The sequence below is a fragment of the Dipodomys merriami genome, unplaced genomic scaffold (genome assembly GCF_024711535.1).
Source record: "Dipodomys merriami isolate MVZ:Mamm:240054 unplaced genomic scaffold, mDipMer1.0.p SCAF_7, whole genome shotgun sequence".
Classification (NCBI taxonomy): Eukaryota; Metazoa; Chordata; class Mammalia; order Rodentia; family Heteromyidae; genus Dipodomys; species Dipodomys merriami.
Genome location: NW_027206290.1, coordinates 19,409,253 through 19,427,549, shown reverse-complemented (window position 1 = coordinate 19,427,549; position 18,297 = coordinate 19,409,253). Strand labels below are relative to the sequence as shown.

Below are 18,297 nucleotides of genomic sequence, written 5' to 3'. Positions count from 1 at the left end.
AATGAGCATCATTATTCCACAATACTGTGAATTTCCGGAAATTAAGTAATCACTTAATCACAATCAAAAAAAAAAAAAAAAGAAGAACCTCGGGGAAGGGAGGGAGGGAAGGGATGGTAGGGGGAAAACAATGGAGGGGGTAACAATGTTCAAGAGGAAGTGGAAGTGTACTCATTACCTCACTCATGTAACTGTAACCCTCTGTATAGTATCTTTACAATAAAAAAAAAAAAAAGATGCTAAAAAAAAAAAAAAAAACAGGTGGGGAATTGGTGCTGTGGCTCAAGCGGTAGAGAACTAGCCTTGAGCTGAAGAGCTGAGGGACAGCACCCAGGCCCAGAGTTCAAGCCCCAGGACCAAAACAAAACAACAACAACAACAAAAACAGGTGGCATGTATGTTTGCAAAGTATGTTGGCATCTTGGTCAAGAAATACTAATATCAGTTAATTTGATTTCTTTCATAAATTTAATTCATTAGCAAATCCAATCAATTCTGCCTCCAAAGGAGATCTCTAATCTATTCTCTATCTACTCCTGAAAGCAATCATCAGCTCTCTTTTGCCTACACAAATATATTTTTTTTATTTTCTCTTTTTTTATCTTACTATATCCATACTATTTTCAAAGCAGCATTTAATTCAGGCCCTGGTGGCTTATGCCTATAACCCTAGATACTCAGGAGGCAGAGATACGAGGATCATGGTTTGAATCCAACATCAACACAGCAAAGTCCGTAAGACTCTTACATCAGATTAATCACCAAAAAGTCAGAATGGAGCTACTGTAGTTCAATTGGTAGAGGGCTAGGCCTTGAGCAAAAAAGCTCACGACCTAACCTAGGTTCTCAGATTAAGCCCAAGGACAGAACGGGGCATGGAGTGAGGGGTATTAAATTTGCTTATATTACATTTTAGGTGACTCCCTCATTAAATCCTTTTTTTTTTTGGGGGGGGGGGGTGGATCCGTCATGAGGCTTGAACTCTGGGCTTGGGCGCTGTCCCTGCCCTCTTCAGCTCACTACTGCTTGAGCCACAGCGCCACTTCCCGTTTTGCAGTGGCTTATTGGAGATAAAAACAGTCTCACAGACTTTCCTGCCTGGGCTGGCTTTGAACCAAGAGCCTCAAATTTCAGCCTCCTGAGTAGCTAGGATTACAGGCATGCGCCACTAGCGCCCGGCTTTCCCATTAAATTCTTATGAAACTACAAGACCCTATGTGACCAAAACCACCCACTCTTCTTAAGGTCCTCTATACTCCTTAGTCATGCCAGTTTTCTGTGATTTGCTAGAAGTTGGCTCCTGGCTTTGTACTTGTTATTTCTGCTACCTGGAATACTTTTCTTTATCTTTCCCACTGTTAGATAATTTTTTTTTGGACAGTTGTGGTGCCTCAACCCTGGGTCTGGGCACTGTGCCTCAGCTCTTCACTCTACCACTTGAACCAAATTGCCACTTCGGCTTTTTCTGCTTATGTAGTGCTGAGGAATCGAACCCAGGGCCTCCTGCATGAAAGGCAAGCACTCTACCACTGAGCCACCTTCCCAACCCTAAATAAATATTCTTTAAGTTCCAATTTATTTGTTAAGCATTAACATTAAACTCCTGTTTAAAGTACAAAGTACCCAGAATCTACTGATTGCCCAACTCTAAAACGGTATACGAATTCTAAATGGTAATAGGATGTACAGTAATTATTTTACAAATTAATTACCTTTGTACCCCACTACAATGTAACCCTATGAGGGCAAATGGAAAAATCTGTATCATCATTATATCCCAAGTCCTTTAATAAGGCATTTGGCAATTGTGCTCAACAATTGAATAAAAAAATGAGGAAACAGACAAACAGGCCAGTACTTAAGCTGTTTGTTTAAATCAACAGGTTCAATTTCTTGAAAGCATAAGGCCTAAAATAAACAAATAGCTAGCAACAACTCTTTGTGCCTTAATCTAATAAAGAAGTTATTGACAGGGAAAAAAAATAACTGCCACTTGTACTTTCAAATATATTTTTAGTTACAATAAGCTAAAGAGAAAAACTAAATGACAGATCAACTTTTACCTTGAATCAGATATAGGTTTGGATGCCTTTCTGCCTTTAATTTTAAATTCATGGGATGTTCCTTCGGGTTCTTTCTCTGCTTTGAAAGCCACATTTGGTGGCACAGGAGGAACACGAATTCTCAACCCAAACAAATGCTTCTTCTTCTTTATTTCCTTCCCAGACATAAACCTAAATTTAAAAAAAATTAACTAAAATTTTAAAAACTGAAATATATACATAGTAGAACCTAAGTTGTAACTTTTAGATATAAGGCCCTTCCTTATACATAAAAACTCACCGAATACTACAACCCAGAGCCAGTCCACAGTAGAACATCAAAGGGGAAAGGACAGGATCAGAGAAGGGAGAAAAGTTCCTGTCTACATTTTTTTTGGGGGGGAGGTCACTCATGGGGCTTGAAATCTGGGCCTGAGCGCTGTCCCTCAGTTCTTCAGCTGAAGGCTAGCACTCTAGCACTTAAGCCACAGTGCCACTTCTGGCTTTTTCTGTTTATGTGGTGCTGAGGAATCGAACTCAAGGCTTCATGCATGTGAGGCAGGCACTCTACCACTGAAACACCTTCCCAGCCCCATTTATTTTTTTAAATCATGGCCACTAAACATGGTATGAGCCCATGGTCCCAGGCACTTGGAATACTAAACTTGAAGGATCACCTGAACCCATGAAGTTTTATACATTTAAGTTTTGAGATAGGGTCTCATTATATAGCCAAGGTTAGCCCCAATTAGTGATCTTCCTGCCTCACTGTCCTGAATGAGAGCACAAGACCCTGAGTTCAAGCCCCACTAGGGGGATGAAGGAGAGAAGAGGGGCATAGGAGAAGACAAATACTTAAAGCAAGTGCCAATATGTTTTAAATGTCCTCTAATTTTAGGGAAAAAAAAGTATCTCAAAAAAAGTTTATGAGGCTGGGAAGTTGGCTCAGTGGTAGAGCGCTTGCCTTGCATGCCTGAGGCCCTGGGTTCGATTCCTCAGCACCACATAAGGAAAAATGAAAAAAGCCGGAAAGTGGTGCTGTGGCTCAAGTGGTAGAGCGTTAGCCTTGAGCTGAAGAGCTGAGGGACAGCGCCCAGGCCCAGAGTTCAGGCCCCATGACCGGACCCCCAAAAAAAAAAAAAAAAAAAAAAAAAAAGTTTATAAGGGGCTGGGAAGTTGGCTCAGTGGTAGAGCGCTTGCCTTGCATGCCTGAGGCCCTAGGTTCGATTCCTCAGCACCACATAAGCAAAAAGAAAAAAAGCCAGAAGTGGCACTGTGGCTCAAGCGGTAGAGGGCTAGCCATGAGCTGAAGAGCTGAGGGACAGGCCCAGGCCCAGGCCCAGAGTTCAGGCCCCACGTCCGGACCCAAAAAAAAAAAAAAAAAGTTTATGAAAAGAACTATTTTATTTCAAGTGGAACTGTGCACAAAAAAAATAGGGAACTGTTAATAACCTAAACAGCTATTATTATAGTAGGATTCCATCTTAGCTCTAAAACCTCCCTAGTCAGGGAACCTCTACCAACTGTGTAGAACGCATGATTAAGAATTGGAGGTTGCTAGACGCTGGTGGCTCATGCCTGTAATCCTAGCTACTCAGGAGACTAAGATCTGAGGAATGCAGTTCAAAGCCAGCCCAGACAAGGAAAGTCTATGAGACTCTTATCTCCAATTAACGACCAGAAAAAAAGAAGTGGTGTTGTGGCTCAAGTGGTAGTGTTCCCCTTGAGATGAAGACCTCAGGGACCATATACAGAGTTCAAGCCCCAGGACTGACAAAACAAAAAACAAAAAACAAAAAACAAAAAAGAATGGGGAGGTCTAGGAATGTGGCTTAGCAGCTAGCATGTGGCTAGCATTCATGAAGCCCTGGGTTCAATTCCTCAGTACCACATAAAAAGGAAAAAAAGGAAGTGGCGTTGTGGCTTAAGCGGTAGAATGCTACCCTTGAGCAAAAAAGAAGCTCAGGGAAAGTGCCCAGGAACAGAGTTTAAGCCCCAGGACTGACCAAAAAGAAAAAGAAAAAAAAGAAAAAAAGAATGGGGGGCCTCATTTGATCTCAACAGAAATGGATGGATTTGACATACTATATTGGAACCAGAATTTGTCATTCCACCAATATTTTTCTCTCTCTTTTTTTTTTTTTTTTGGGGGGGGGGGTCATGTAGCCTGAACTCTGGGCCTGGGTGCTGTCCCTCAGCATTTCAGCTCAAAGCTAGTGATCTACCACTTGAGCCACAGCACCACTTCTGGCTTTTTCTGCTTATGTGGTGCTGAGGAATCACCCAGGGGCTCATGCATGCAAGGCAAACACTCTACCACTGAGCCACCTTCCCAGCCCTCCCACCAATATTTTATCAGTTGCCTTACAGGTTGCTTAGATTCTTCAATGATTTAGTCACTAGTAATAGACACATTAATTAATGAAAATTACTGGCAACTTCAAAACAGCAACTTATAAGAAAATTTGCATAATTTAGTAGTTTGTTGGAGTCTATATAAACACATTTGTAAGATTTTTGTGACAATCTGAAAGTATTTTCATGAAATTTAAATATGGGGCTGGGACTCTGGCTTAAAGGTAGGGTGCTTGCCTAGCATGCATGAAGCCCTGGGTTCCATTCCTCAGTATCACATTAACAGAAAAGGCTGGAAGTAGCACTGTGGCTCAAGTGGTAGAGTGCTAGCCTTGATCAAAAAGCAGCTCAGGCACAGTGTCCAGGCCCTGAGTTTAAGCCCCAAGAATGTTAAGAAAAAAAAATATATATATATATAAATATGCTGGTTTTTAAAAAGGCAGAAATTAATAAGAATATAAGAAAATATCACTTAATTATCTCAGACAGCTCAGACCAGTAATACTACCACCTTTCTATAACAGGTAGTAATACAATAATACAACTGCATTATAAAAATAAGCAAATTACTAAATACGCTTTTTCAAAAAGAACAGACCAAATTCCCTTTGAAGATACTGATATGACTCCCACGTACCCATTCCCACAAATAATCTTTTTTGTTTTTTGCTGGTGCTGGGGTTTGAACTCATAGCCTGAGCACTGTCCCTACGCCTTTCTGTGCTCAAAGCTAGTGCTCTACCACTTGAGCCACACCCCATTTCTGGCTTTTTCTGAGTAGTTTATTGGAGTTGAGTTTCATGCACTTTTCTGCCCAGGCTGGCTTTGAACAGCAATCCTCAGATTTCAGGCTCCTAAGTAGCTAGGATTATAGGCATGAGCCACCAGGACCTGGATTCTTTTTCTATTCCTCAATAATCCCTGCTTTACTGTGCCTCCAATATGTAGACATTCAAAGTTTCAAAATGGTAAAAACTTGTTACATACATCAATCCTACAATTCTTATCTATTCTTTACACTCAGTAACTGTCTCCTTCACAGAAATACATAAATCAACTTACATGGTCTTGTAATCATTTAATGCCTCCAGAACATGCTCGTATCTTTCAGATTTTGGTGTGTCTGCCAGCTGTGAAATATTAAAAAACAATTAAACATGGTACAATGTCATCTATTTGAATATACAGGCATTAGACAGAGGCAATTTGATGAAAGGACTAGAGAACTGACTACAGAACTGACTAGTTCTAATTTCAGGTCTATACTACGTGACCTACTAGGGCCATTTCACCTTTCACAACTTATTTTCTTACCTACAAAAAAGAAAATAAATTTTGTACTGTATTATTAGTTCATTATTTGAATTAAATGGTATGCTTAGGAATTAAAAAGATGTTATAAAAATGTCATTTTTAGTATTAGTGGTTCCTGATTTCCTTTAATTCTATGACTTGAAGAAATAATATGCTAGAAGTATTTTAAGATTTACCATAAAGATCCTAATATATATCAAGAGGGAGAAATATAAAAAGTAGTGAGAGGGCTGGGAATGTGGCTTAGTGGGAAAGTGCTTGCCTAACATGCATGAAGCCCTGGGTTTAATCTCTCAGTAACACATAAACAGAAAAGGCTGGAAGTAGCACTGTGGCTCAAGTGGTAGAGTGCTAGCCTTGAGCAAAAGAAGCCCAGGGACAGTGCCTAGGTCCTGAGTTCAAGCTCCAGAACTGGAAGAAAAAATAAGTTATGAGAAATATAATTTATTTCCTGAAACTTCTACTATTACCATAATCTCTATTTTAAAAAATACTGTGAGGGGCTGGGAAGGTAGCTCAGTGGTAGTGTGCTTGCCTTGCATGCATGAGGCCCTGGGTTCGATTCCTCAGCACCACATAAGCAAAAAGAAAAAAGCCGGAAGTGGCGCTGTGGCTCAAGTGGTAGAGCACTAGCCTTGAGCTGAAGAGCTGAGGGACAGTGCCCAGGCCCAAAGTTCAGGCCCCACAACCGGACCCAAAAAAAATAAAAAATAAAAAATACTGTGAAACTGGGGGCTTTTATTTACTAACTTTGAATGTAGTTTTGCTTTAATATCCTAACTTTGTAGAACTTACCTCATTCTAAATTGCTCATAATTTTCTGTCATCACAAACCATTTTAAAATCTATATATTCAATATTAGAAAATATTGTTTTTTTGGGTTTTTTTTGTCAGTCATGGGGCTTGAACTTTGGGCTTGGGCACTGTCCCTCAGCTCTTCAGCTTAAGGCTAGTGTTCTACCGCTTGAGCCACAGCTTCACTTCTGGTTTTCTAGTGGTTTATTGGAGATAAGAGTTTCACAGAGTTTCCTGCCCGGGCTGGCTTTGACAGAGATCCTCAGATCTCAGCCTCCTGAGTAGCTAGGATTACAGGCATGAGCCACCAGCGCCCGGCTTAGAAAATATTCTATTTGATCCACTATGTCCTTCCCAATCCCTGCCACTGCCACCAAGATTTTTCTGGGTCTTCTTCAAAGTTTGGGCTCATTTATTAAAAAGTAAAAAATTAATGACAAAGGATCATGATAAATTAAAGCCAAAAAATTAAAAAAAAAAAAAAAAAAGCACTTTGAGCCAGGCGCTAGTGGCTCTCAGACCTGTAATCATAGCTACTCAGGAGGCTGAGATCTGAGGATGGCAGTTCAAAGCCAGCCCAGGCAGGATAGTCCATGAAACTCGTATCTCCAATAAACCACCAGAAAACCGGAAGTGGAGCTGTAGCTCAAGTGGTAGAGCACTCACCTTGAGCTGAAGGGCATGGGGACAGCACTTAGGCCAGAGTTCAAGCCCCACGACCAACAAAAAAAAAAAAAAAAAGCACACTTTGAAGATACCACACTTGACTTTTTTTTGTGCCACTACTGGAGCTTGAACTCAAGGCAAGCGCTCTATCACTTGAGCCACAGCTCCACTTCCAGCTTTTTGGTAGTTAATTGGAGAAAAGAATCTCACAAATTTTTCCTGCCCAAGCTTCAATTCATGATACTCAGATCTCAGCCTTCTGAGTAGCTAGGACTACAGGTGTGAGCTACTGTGCCCAGTTTCAGTTGATTTAAAACTACAGTAGTCTGTTCTTTTACCAAATGAAACTGTCTTGTGGACTTCCTGCCTCGGGTAGCTTCAAACTACAATCCTCAGATCTCAGTCTCCTGAGTAACTAGGATTACTGACCTGCGCTACAATCTCTTTCGTAAGAGAATGAAGCCTAGTCATTCAATCTTGGCTTAGCTATTACCATTGACAAAAGGTTATGGACCTATGGAAGAAGCTAGTTCCACAGGTAGGTAAACCCTTCCATTGCTTTTACAAGATTAATTCTGAAAGTATCTAAAAACAAGCATTATTTTTAAGTATGAGATTAGTTTTTAACAGATACAATATTTATTTACTTTATATAAAGTTTTTTGCTAATTAATTCTACCTTTTCCCTGCTTCTTCCTATCAACCTGAATAGAGAAACTTACCAAATGAACTACTATCAAATTGAATGTCTTGTTCTATCTTCACTACTATTTATGCCTAAAAGATTCTTTTAAAATGTCATTAATGGAGCTGGGAAGGTGGTTCAGTGGTAGAGTGCTTGCCTTGCATGAGGCCCTAGGTTCTATTCCTCGACACCACATAAACAAAAAGAAAAAAAGCCAGAAGTAGTGCTGTGGTTCAAGTGGTAGAGCACTAGCCTTGAGCTGAAGAGCTGAGGGACAGCACCCAGGCCCAGAGTTCAGGCCCCACGACTGGACCAAAAAAAAAATTAAAATAAAATAAAATGTCATTAATGCCAGTGTCCCCCCCTCCCCCCTATAATCCTAGCTACTCAGGAGGCTGAGATCTGAGGACTGCCATTTGAATCCAGCCTGGGCAGGAAAATCCGTGAGACTCTTATCTCCAATTAATCACCTGCAAACAGGAAGTTGTGCTGTGGCTCAAGTGGTAGAACACTAGTCTTGAACTGAAGAGCTGAGGGACAGTGCCCAGGCCCAGAGGTCAAGCCCCAAGACAGACAAAAAAAAATAAAAAAAAATAAAATAAAAATATCATTTTTTTTTTGTTATTAACTCCATTTTTCCAGATGATCCTTTCTCTTGACTCTGACATGCTTTCCTAAGATGGGGAGGAAGGGAGGGGACCTTATCCTGAGTATGGTCCTCCATTGGTCTCCCTCATTGATTACCATACTGTTTGTTTTAATTACAGATCAAGTTTTCATCAGCTCACATTTTGTTACATGAAATCAAGTTACATTAGATCTACACCCTAGAATTTAACAAAACACTTTTGTTAGACTTTTTTTTGTGGGCCAGGTGTGGTACTGTGCACCTGTATTACCAGCTACTTAAGGAGGCAAGGGTAAGAGTATGGCAGTCCAAGGCCTGCCCAGCAAAAACTTGAGAGACCCTACCTAAAAAACAAATGAAAAAGGAAAAGGCAGAGCAATGAGGAGTAACTCATGTGGAAGAACACTTTCACTTTTGGTCCTGAGTTCAATTTAAAGTATTGGAAAAAATTTAGCAAAATTGACCTGATTTCTGAAACCATTTTTACTTTAGGAAAACCACAATGAACTTTGCTTTCTTACATTTATTCTCATAATTTCTCAGAATTCTTACCTATTTTAAATGGCATTCTCAGAAGTATTTTGCACAGAACTACACTTTTCAGAAAAGGATCCAAAGCTCATTTTTCTGTGTTTTGCAAACTAAAATTGCAACTATAATAAATCAGAAGTCAGGTACTGGTGTCTCACACCTGTAATCCTAGCTCCTTAAGAGGCTGAGATCTGAGGATTGACATTCAAAGCCAGCCCAGGCAGAAGTCAGTGAGACTTTTTTTTTTTAATTTTGCTTTATTGTAAAGATGCTGCATAGAGGGTTACCATTATATGAGTAATGAGCACATTTCTTGTACATCAGTGAGACTCATTCCCAATTAATTAACTACCAGAAAACTAGAAATGGCACTGTGACTCAAGTGGCAGAGTGTTTGCCTTGAGCTGAAGAGCTCAGAGATAGTGCCCAGGCCCCGAGTTCAAATGCCACAACCGATTAAATAAATAAATAAATAAATATTTCGAAATCAGACCATCTACATTAGAAAAGTATCTTATAACCATTAAGTTTTCATAGTACCTATTTTAACAGAAAAATCTTTTTTTTTTTTTAATTTGTGTTATTTTTGGATATGGGAGGAAGGATTAGGTTTTGGTTTATATTTTGATACAAGATCTCACTATGTGACCCAGGCTGGCTATGAACACCACATACTACTATCTCAGGCTCCCAAGTACTTTATTGCAGGTCATGGTACCAAGTTCAGCTCCTTTTTGCTCCTCCCCCTCTAGACACTATTCTAACATTACATTTATTTTCTCTAAAATATTTATGTATTTAATTTATAAATTTCTATAAAAACATAAGTGTCATTATTTCAAGGGTAATTTCCTTTCAATAAAATACCTCACAACTCTCAATACTGTGTTTCATGACATATAGACAGAAGTTTCAGTAACTTACTAATACTTTTTGTCATTATATAACATTTAAGGTCCCATGTATTTTTGCTAATCAGATTTATTTTCACCATGTCTTGGTTATTTTAATACATTTTTTGTCTGCTCATACTTCCACCTTATTATTTCAACTAGTTTTACCTATGTCTCTTTCTCCTTCAAAAGTAGCACCACAGCCGGGTGTCAGTGGCTCATATCTGTAATCTAGTTACTCAAGAAGCTAAAATCTGAGGATCTGAGGCTAGCAGTTCCAAGCCAGCATGGGCAGGAAAGTCCAGGAAACTCTTACTTCCAACTAACCCTCACAAAACTGGAAGCAGTGTTGTGGCTCAAGTGATTCAGTGCTAGCCTCGAACACAAAAAGACTCAGGGACAGCACTCAGATCTTGAGTTCAAGGGCCATATCCAACCAAAAAAAGAATAACTATCACCATATATATTGTATCAAATTTAGTGTTTGGGGATTATTTTTAGGGGAAAGGGGTGGTAATGGGTTAGAACTCAACACTTCACACTTGATAAACAGATGTTCTACTTCTTAAATCTCTCTGCCAGCTTAGAAAGTGGGTTATTATAGAATTAAGATTGAAAATCTTTTTTTCTTTTTTTTTTTTTGGTGGGTTATGGAGTTTGAACTCTGGGCCTAGGCGCTGTCCCTGCACTCTTCAGCTCAAGAAGAGCACTCTACCACTTGAGCCATAGTATCACTTCCAGTTTTCTAGTGGTTTATTGGAAATAAGAGTCTCAACAGAGGACTTTCCTGCCTTTGAACTGTAACCCTCAGATCTCAGCCTCCTGAGTAGCTAACGATTACAGGTGTGAGCCACTGGTACCCAGGTAGGTTTGAAAATCTTATTAGGAATCAGACAACTGACAATAGGCAGATTCTGAAAAGTTTTTTTTTTTTTTTTGGTCCTGGGGCTTGAACTATGGTCATGGGTGCTGTCCCTCAGCTCTTCAGCTCAAGGCTAGCGCTCTACTGCTTGAGCCACAGTACCACTTCCAGTTTCTAGTGGTTTATTGGAGATAAGAGTCTCACAGACTTTCCTGCCCAGGCTGGCTTTGAACCAAGATCGTCAGATCTCAGCCTCCTGAGTAGCTAGGATTACAGGTGTGAGCCACTGATGCCCGGCATCTGAGAAGTATTAATATCTCGTTTTAAAATCTTTAGAAGCAACCTGCTACAACTGAAACACCCTAAAATAAAAATCTCAAGTATTTATTGCTGTAACATTACATTGCTATTTAGCATTTTTTTTTTTTTTTTGCCAGTCCTGGGACTTGAACTCAGGGCCTGGATACTGTCCTTAAGCTTCTTTTGCTCAAGGCTAGCACTCTACCACTTGAGCCACAGCACCACTTCCGGCTTTTTCTGTTTATGTGGTACTGAGGAATCAAACCCAGGGCTTCATGCATGTGCTAGGCAAGCAACCACTTAGCCACATTCCCAACCCTAAAATTTAGCTATTTTATTACTGAAAAAAATCTTTTGGGACTGGGAAGTTGGCTCAGTGGTAGAGCGCTTGCCTTGCCTGTCTGAAGCCCTGGGTTCGATTCCTCAGCACCACATAAGCAAAAAGAAAAAACCTGGAAGTGGCACTGTGACTCAAGTGGTAGAGTGCTAGCCTTGAGCTGAAGAGCTGAGGGACAGTGCCCAGGCCCAGAGTTCAGGCACCACCACTGGATCAAAAAAAAAAAAAAATTTTTTTGCCAGTACTGGGGCTTGACATCAGGGTCTGGACACTTGCTGTCCCTGTGTTTTTCTAATTCAAGGCTAGCCCTCTACCACTTCAGCCACACCTCCAACTTATGGCTTTTGGGTGATTATCTGGATATAAGAGTCTCATGCAACTTTCCTGCTGAGGCTGGATTAGAACTTCAATGCTCAGATCTCAGATTGCTGAGTAGCTAAAATTCCAGGTGTGAGCCACTAGTGCCTTGCTCAAAACAAAACAAAACAAAACAAAAATCAAAACATAGCAGTTGCTGGGCACCAGCCAGGCCTGTAATCCTAACTATTCAGGAGGCTAAGATCTGAGGATCACTGTTCAAAGCCAGCCCTGGCAGGAAAGTCCATGAGACTCCCTGCCCCCCCTTCCATGAGACTCTTGTCTTTTTTTTTTTTTTTTTTGGGGGGGTGTCTGGTCGTGGGGGCTGAACTCTGGGTCTGGGCGCTGTCCCTCAGCTCTTCAGCTCAAGGCTAGCGCTCTACCACTTGAGCCATAGCGCCACTTCCGGCTTTTTTCTTTTTGCTTATGTGGTGCTGAGGAATCGAACCCAGGATCTCAGGCATGCAAGGCAAGCGCTCTACCACTGAGCCACCTTCCCAGCCCCCTTCCATGAGACTCTTATCTCCAATAAACCACTCAGAAAACAGAAGTGGTGCTGTGGCTCCAGTGGAACTGAAGAGCTGAGGGACAGTGCCCAGGCCCAGAAATCAAGCCCCTCTATTGACAAAGAAAAAAAAATTTTTAAACGAAAAAAACATAGTGGCTCGTCAAAAAGAACTATACAATCTAGACGGTATTAAGGTACTACTAAATCACAAAAATGTATAAAAAACCCATATTCAGATTATCAGAAGACTCTGGTAATCTCCTGAGAGTTTTTAAGAAGTCAACTAAGAGCAAAGATATATGATAAGTTAAATTTGTCTTTCTAGATTAAGTGATTATCTCCAAAACAAGTGTCTAATGCCTTTACCACTTGAGCCAGGTACCCACCCTTTGTGCTCAGGATCACCTACACTATGCTCTTATTTATGCCTCTTGGTTAGATGGTATGACAAGAACATGCCAATATGCCAGGCTTTATTGACAGAGATGGGAGGATCTTACTAAATAACATTTTGCCTAGGCTAGCCTAATCTTTATTGCTACCCTTCTTATCTCTACCTCTGGAGTGGATAAGTGAGCCACTGAGCCAACCCAAGTGTATTAGTATTACCAAACCGCTAGTAAAAGAAATCACAGCTAGGCACTCTGCACACATGTGCGCATGCGCGCGCACACACACAAATACAAAAAGATATACATACGACGAGTAACAGAAATAAAAGCCTAAGATTCAATGTCACTATTGTCTTACAATAAGGTAATTATTCTAAGAAATGTGTGGTGTTTTTATTTTAATAAAGACAAGGAATGGTTTGAAGTGATTACTAGTCACCAAATACACTATTAGAAAGTTAGCTTATAAGGCTGGGAAGGTGGCTCAGTGGTAGAGCGCTTGCTTTGCATGCCCGAGGCCCTGGGTTCGATTCCTCAGCACCACATAAGCAAAAAGAAAAAAGCCGGAAGTGGCGCTGTGGCTCAAGTGGTAGAGCACTAGCCTTGAGCTGAAGAGCTGAGGGACAGCAACCCAGGCCCAGAGTTCAGGCCCCACGACTGGATCCAAAAAAAAAAAAAAAAGTAAGTTAGCTATGGGACTGGTAAGGTAGCTCAGTGGTAGAGCACTTGCCTCACACACATGAGGCCCTGGGTTCGATTCCTCAGCAGAAAAAGCCAGAAGTGGTGCTGTGGCTCAAGTGGTAGAGTGGCCGCTTTGAGCTGAAGAGCTCAGGAACAGCTCCCAAGCCCAGCGTTCAGGCCCCACAGTGACCAACCAAAAAAAAAAAAAAAAAAAAAAAAAAGAAGAAGAAGAAGAAGAAGAAGAAGTTAGCTTATGTAGTTTCTCTTTCTCTTTGCTGTGCTGGGACTGAGCTTATACATTTGGCAAGTGTTATGTCACTGGGCTACCTTTCTTATTTCTAAGACAAAATCTTAGAGGCTACCGACAATGATAACAAGTATTGGCATACTACAAAATTTCTCCTGGAATGTAGGAGAGGTTCAGTTGAGTAGATACCTGAAATTCAAAAACTAAACTGTTTTCTTTTAAAAAAGCTGTCATGCTGGGTGCTGGTGGCTCATGCCTGTCATCCTCATTACTCAGGAGGCTGAGATCTGAGTCCAGGCAGGAAAGTCCCTAAGACTCTTATCTCCAACTAACCACCAGAAAACCAGAAGTGGTCCAGTGGCTCAAGTGGTAGAGCACTAACCTTGAGCTGAAGAGCTCAGGGACAGCACCCAGGCCCAGAGTTCAAGCCCCATGACCCACAAAAAATAAAATAAGCTGTCATTTTTACCTAATTTTTTTCCAGACATCTTAACTTAAATGTATACATCTTAATAAAATTTGTAGCAGTAGAAATATATGCAACTTTAATGTTTTTGTATATATTGCCTATTATCTACTCATCAAGTAAACTACTGCAGAATTTGAGCACGTGACACAAAATACACTATTCAAGTAAACAAATGTATCTTCATGTAAAATGTTGAAAGGGTCATGATTAGAAAGACTTTTAAGGTGAATGCATTGGGCCATTAAATGTTAAGATGAGAAACACTAAGGTAACTACTAATGTCTTACTCCTGCTTTGTTATTACTAATTGGTTTACTAAACTTATCAAACTTTAAAGCCATCTACTTTCTAACTTGACTTTTTTTTTTTAATTTAGTTTTCAAGGTGATGTACAGAGGGTTTTCAGTTTCCTACTTAGTGAGTACATGTCTTGTCAAACATTGTTATTCCCTCCTTGGTTTTTCTCCCACTTTTCTTTTCCCCCACTATCTCCCCAACTTGACTTTCAAAAACTATCTCATCAGGAAACAAGAATTATTATTAGAGTATAATACACAATACTCAAAACATCTGTATCAATTGAATTTGGAAATACCTTTGTTTTTTACATTAGCTAATGTGCTAACTCAACAAATGTGCACGTTGCTAATACCCCATGAAACCTCAAAAAGAAAAAAAAAAGTTCCTTAATATTCTATTTAATATGAACTTCATAATTCATGCCAAAAAACTATAACAAATGCTGAAATTCTCCCTAAATGTCAAATTCGTTTGTACATTTAACCTCAAAAGGTAGTGCAGGACTATAAAATACATTTAATTCTACACAGTTTACAATGTTTCAAGTTTTCAATGAATAGTTCATAATTTATATGTAAATTTTAAATAAATGCTAAAAAAAAAATTTTTTTTTTTGGGTCCGGTTATGGGGCCTGAACTCTGGGCATGGGCATTGTCCCTCAGCTTTTCAGCTCAAGGCTACCACTCTACCACTTGAGCCACGGCGCCACTTCCGGCTTTTTTTTTTCTTTTTGCTTATGTGGTGCTGGGGAATCGAACCCAGGGCCTCATGCATGCAAGGCAAGCACTCTACCACTGAGCCACCTTCCCAGCCCCTAAAAATTTTTAAACTTATTCATTTCTTTCCTTTCTATTCTAGTTAAAAAAATGCTTTAATGAACATACATATTCTTTGTTTTTCAAGGCTTTGTAAAACCAGCATAAATGTTTCTAGACTGAGAGAATAATCCCCAACTCATCTGTCTTTATAACTCATTACACTAATGCTATGATTGGACTGACCATTTCTTGAAGTCAGTTATTTAAAGGAAACCAACTAGATGAAAGAATTCCTTATACCTGTAAGTTTACAGAAAACATAAAAGGAAATGGAATCATCAGTAAGATACTTAACAGAAAGGATTTCTCCTGCCCTCCTATCTTTAACTACAATGATTCTCACTTCAAAGCATGAAGATAAGTCAATTTACTTCCTCCATTTATAATCTTCCAGAGTCAACCCAGTAAACAAAGAATGAGGGGGTTGATTCTGATGACCTTACCAATGCTAAATCTCCCAGAACTAAAAATAAAATTCAGACAATCTTATTTGTCTGACTGGTATGTGTCTTATTTGCTTTTTATAAAAACAAACAAAATAGACATCAAGTAGCTAATAAAATTAGCTCTATGGCCACCTACCTCGCCAGGGTGCAATCTATCCCAGTTTTCATTAATGTATGTCATAAGCTCAAGTTCAGAATCAAAGTATTTCTTCTTGTGAATAACACTTAGGTTGTAAAGGCATAGGTGTGCTATATCTACCCTGGAATCCAAACATAACCAAAATATACGAAAACAGTGTTTTGAGTTACTGTTCAGAAATCACACAGTTTCTTAATAAAACTTGTACAATTAAAAGAAGTAATTAGGTGACAGAAGATCAAACTCCTAAGTCATATTCACAACATTTAAATCATTATGCATGGAAAAACTGAAAAACATTAGCTAAACAGTTATTTATCCTAAATAAGAAATTATGAACTAGAAGATAAATTATTTTTAAAATGCATTCAAAGAAAGGTTTGATAATACAATTAATCAGTATCTGTTGTATTCGCTACTACATATAAGATACACAAGAGCATACTTTACTAGGTTTTTAAAATCTAAATCTTGAGTTAAATCTTATCTGTTTGTTCCTAAAATACATGTAACACAATGAAATTTGTGAATACTTAGAAATATTTTATTGGTAAATCTCCCCAAATTCATTACACACCCCACAGAAAAGCTGAAAGTCACATTGTTTACCCCACATCTCTTGTAATATATCAACTCTGAAGGTACAAAAGTAAAAACATTGACTAAGAATTTCAAACCTAAAATGTCTGAAAGCTACATTTACTCCTTTCAATTATGGATAGTGATACTAATTTAGCAATAAACATGGATAATCCTTGGTGAAAATGGATTAACATTTGAGGATAAATAAAATAAAGCCAACTATAAAGAAAAACAGTTTTATGTATGCCCAGTAAATGTAGGTTGAAGAATTTTTTTTTAAGCAGAAATGTTCTCTGCTTACCACTGTAGTGGTAGACGTTTGAGGTATTCTGGTCCAGAACTGCAGACAGAACAAATAAATGTATAAAACCTAAGGAAAAAAGAAAAAAAGTTATATACTAAGTAATCAAGAGAAAATATAAACTATTTTAATATTATATTCTACAATCAGCAAATAAGGATATTACTACTCGTATAATTTCAATTCAGATACTGTCTGTGATTTAACACATTTATTTTGCAATAACAAATAAAGAAGCTGGGCACCCGTGGCTCACTCCTGTAATCCTTACCTACTGAGGAGGCTGAGATCTGATGATCCTGGTTCAAAGCCAGCCCAGGCAGGAAAGTCTGTGAGAATCTTATCTCAAATAAACCTCTAGAAAACCAGAAGTGGCGCTGAGGCTCCAGCAGTGGAGCTCTCACCTTGAGCTGAAGAGCTGAGGGATAGCGCACAAGCCCAGAGTTCAAGCCCCAAGACTGACAATAATAATAATAATGATGATGATGATGATGATGATGATAAAACAACTTGTATCTGGAGAAATTAGATAATCTATTTAACCATTCATCAGACACATCTGAGCTCACCGATTTCCATACACCCATAGTTTAGTAATGGCTCATATCTGCCAAGAACTGAGATGACTGCTTCTATATACATTATTTTAGCTGATACTCTAAATAACTTGGTAAGATAAAAGTCCAAGAAAATAAGGTAACATTCCTAAAGTAAAAAACACAGTAATATGCTAGCTGGACTCCAGTGGCTCATGCCTATAATCCTAGCTACTCAGAAGGCTGAGATCTGAGGATGACAATTTAAAGCCCCAATCTTATCTCCAATTAACCACCAGAAAACTGGAAGTGGCACTGTGGCTTAAATGGTAGAGTGCTAGCTTTGAGCAAAAAAAACTCAGGAACAGTGTGCTCAGGTCCTGAGTTCAAGCCCCATGTCCGACAAAAAAAAATAAAAAGTAATGCTTTTATATAAGGCAAGGTTGAAACTTACATTTCTTTTGGGGGGGGTGGGGGGTCAGTCATGGGGCATGAACTCTGCACCTGAACGCTGTCCCTGAGCTCTTCAGCTCAAGGCCAGGGCTCTACCACTTGAGCCACAGTATCGCTTCCAGTTTTTCTGGTGGTTTATTGGAGATAAAGAGTCTCTCGAACTTTCCTGCCTTGACTGGCTTTGAACCGAGATCCTCAGATCTCAGCCTCCTAAATAGCTAGGATTACAGGCAAGAGCCACAGGGCACCTGGCAAAACTTTATTTTTTTTTGTCAGTCCTGGGGCCTGAACTCAGGGCCTGGGCAATGTCCCTCAGCTCTTTAGCTCACAGCTAGCATTCTACCACTTGAACCACAGCGCCACTTCCGGCTTTTTCTGTTTATATGGTACTGAGGAATCAAACCCAGGGCCTCATGCATGCAAGGCAAGCACTCTACCACTGAGCCACCTTCCCAGTCCCAGAACTTTAATTTTTGCATGTCAAATTTTCTGTTCTTTTTTTCTTTCTAGAGCTCACTATGTTATCTAGTCTACTATTAGAAAGAACATTATGTCTCCCTTTAGAAATTGTACCTAAGATACAAATTGTTTACATAACAAGATCTTAAAGATGTGTTTTGTTTCGTTTGCCAGTCCTGGAAACTGAACTCTGGGTCTG

At 39.5% G+C, this 18,297-nt stretch overlaps 1 protein-coding gene across 8 annotated transcripts in view; it reads right to left on the bottom strand.

The window, feature by feature from the left end:
• Mtf2 (metal response element binding transcription factor 2) overlaps positions 1-18,297 on the bottom strand; it is an 86,523-nt gene that overhangs the window by 41,289 nt on the left and 26,937 nt on the right. For 6 of the 8 annotated variants that reach the window (XR_011368784.1, XM_070007678.1, XM_070007677.1 and 3 more), the window contains 4 exons: positions 16,651-16,719; positions 15,765-15,888; positions 5,460-5,527; positions 2,064-2,234 (listed from right to left, as the gene is read on the bottom strand). Coding sequence is in view for 7 of the 8 variants with exons in the window: in XM_070007678.1 (XP_069863779.1) it covers positions 2,064-2,234; positions 5,460-5,527; positions 15,765-15,888; positions 16,651-16,719 (432 nt within the window). In the remaining variant the exon portion in view is untranslated. The remainder of the gene's footprint in view (positions 1-2,063; positions 2,235-5,459; positions 5,528-15,764; positions 15,889-16,650; positions 16,720-18,297) is intronic. The other 2 variants (XM_070007681.1, XM_070007680.1) reach the window with 1 other exon arrangement.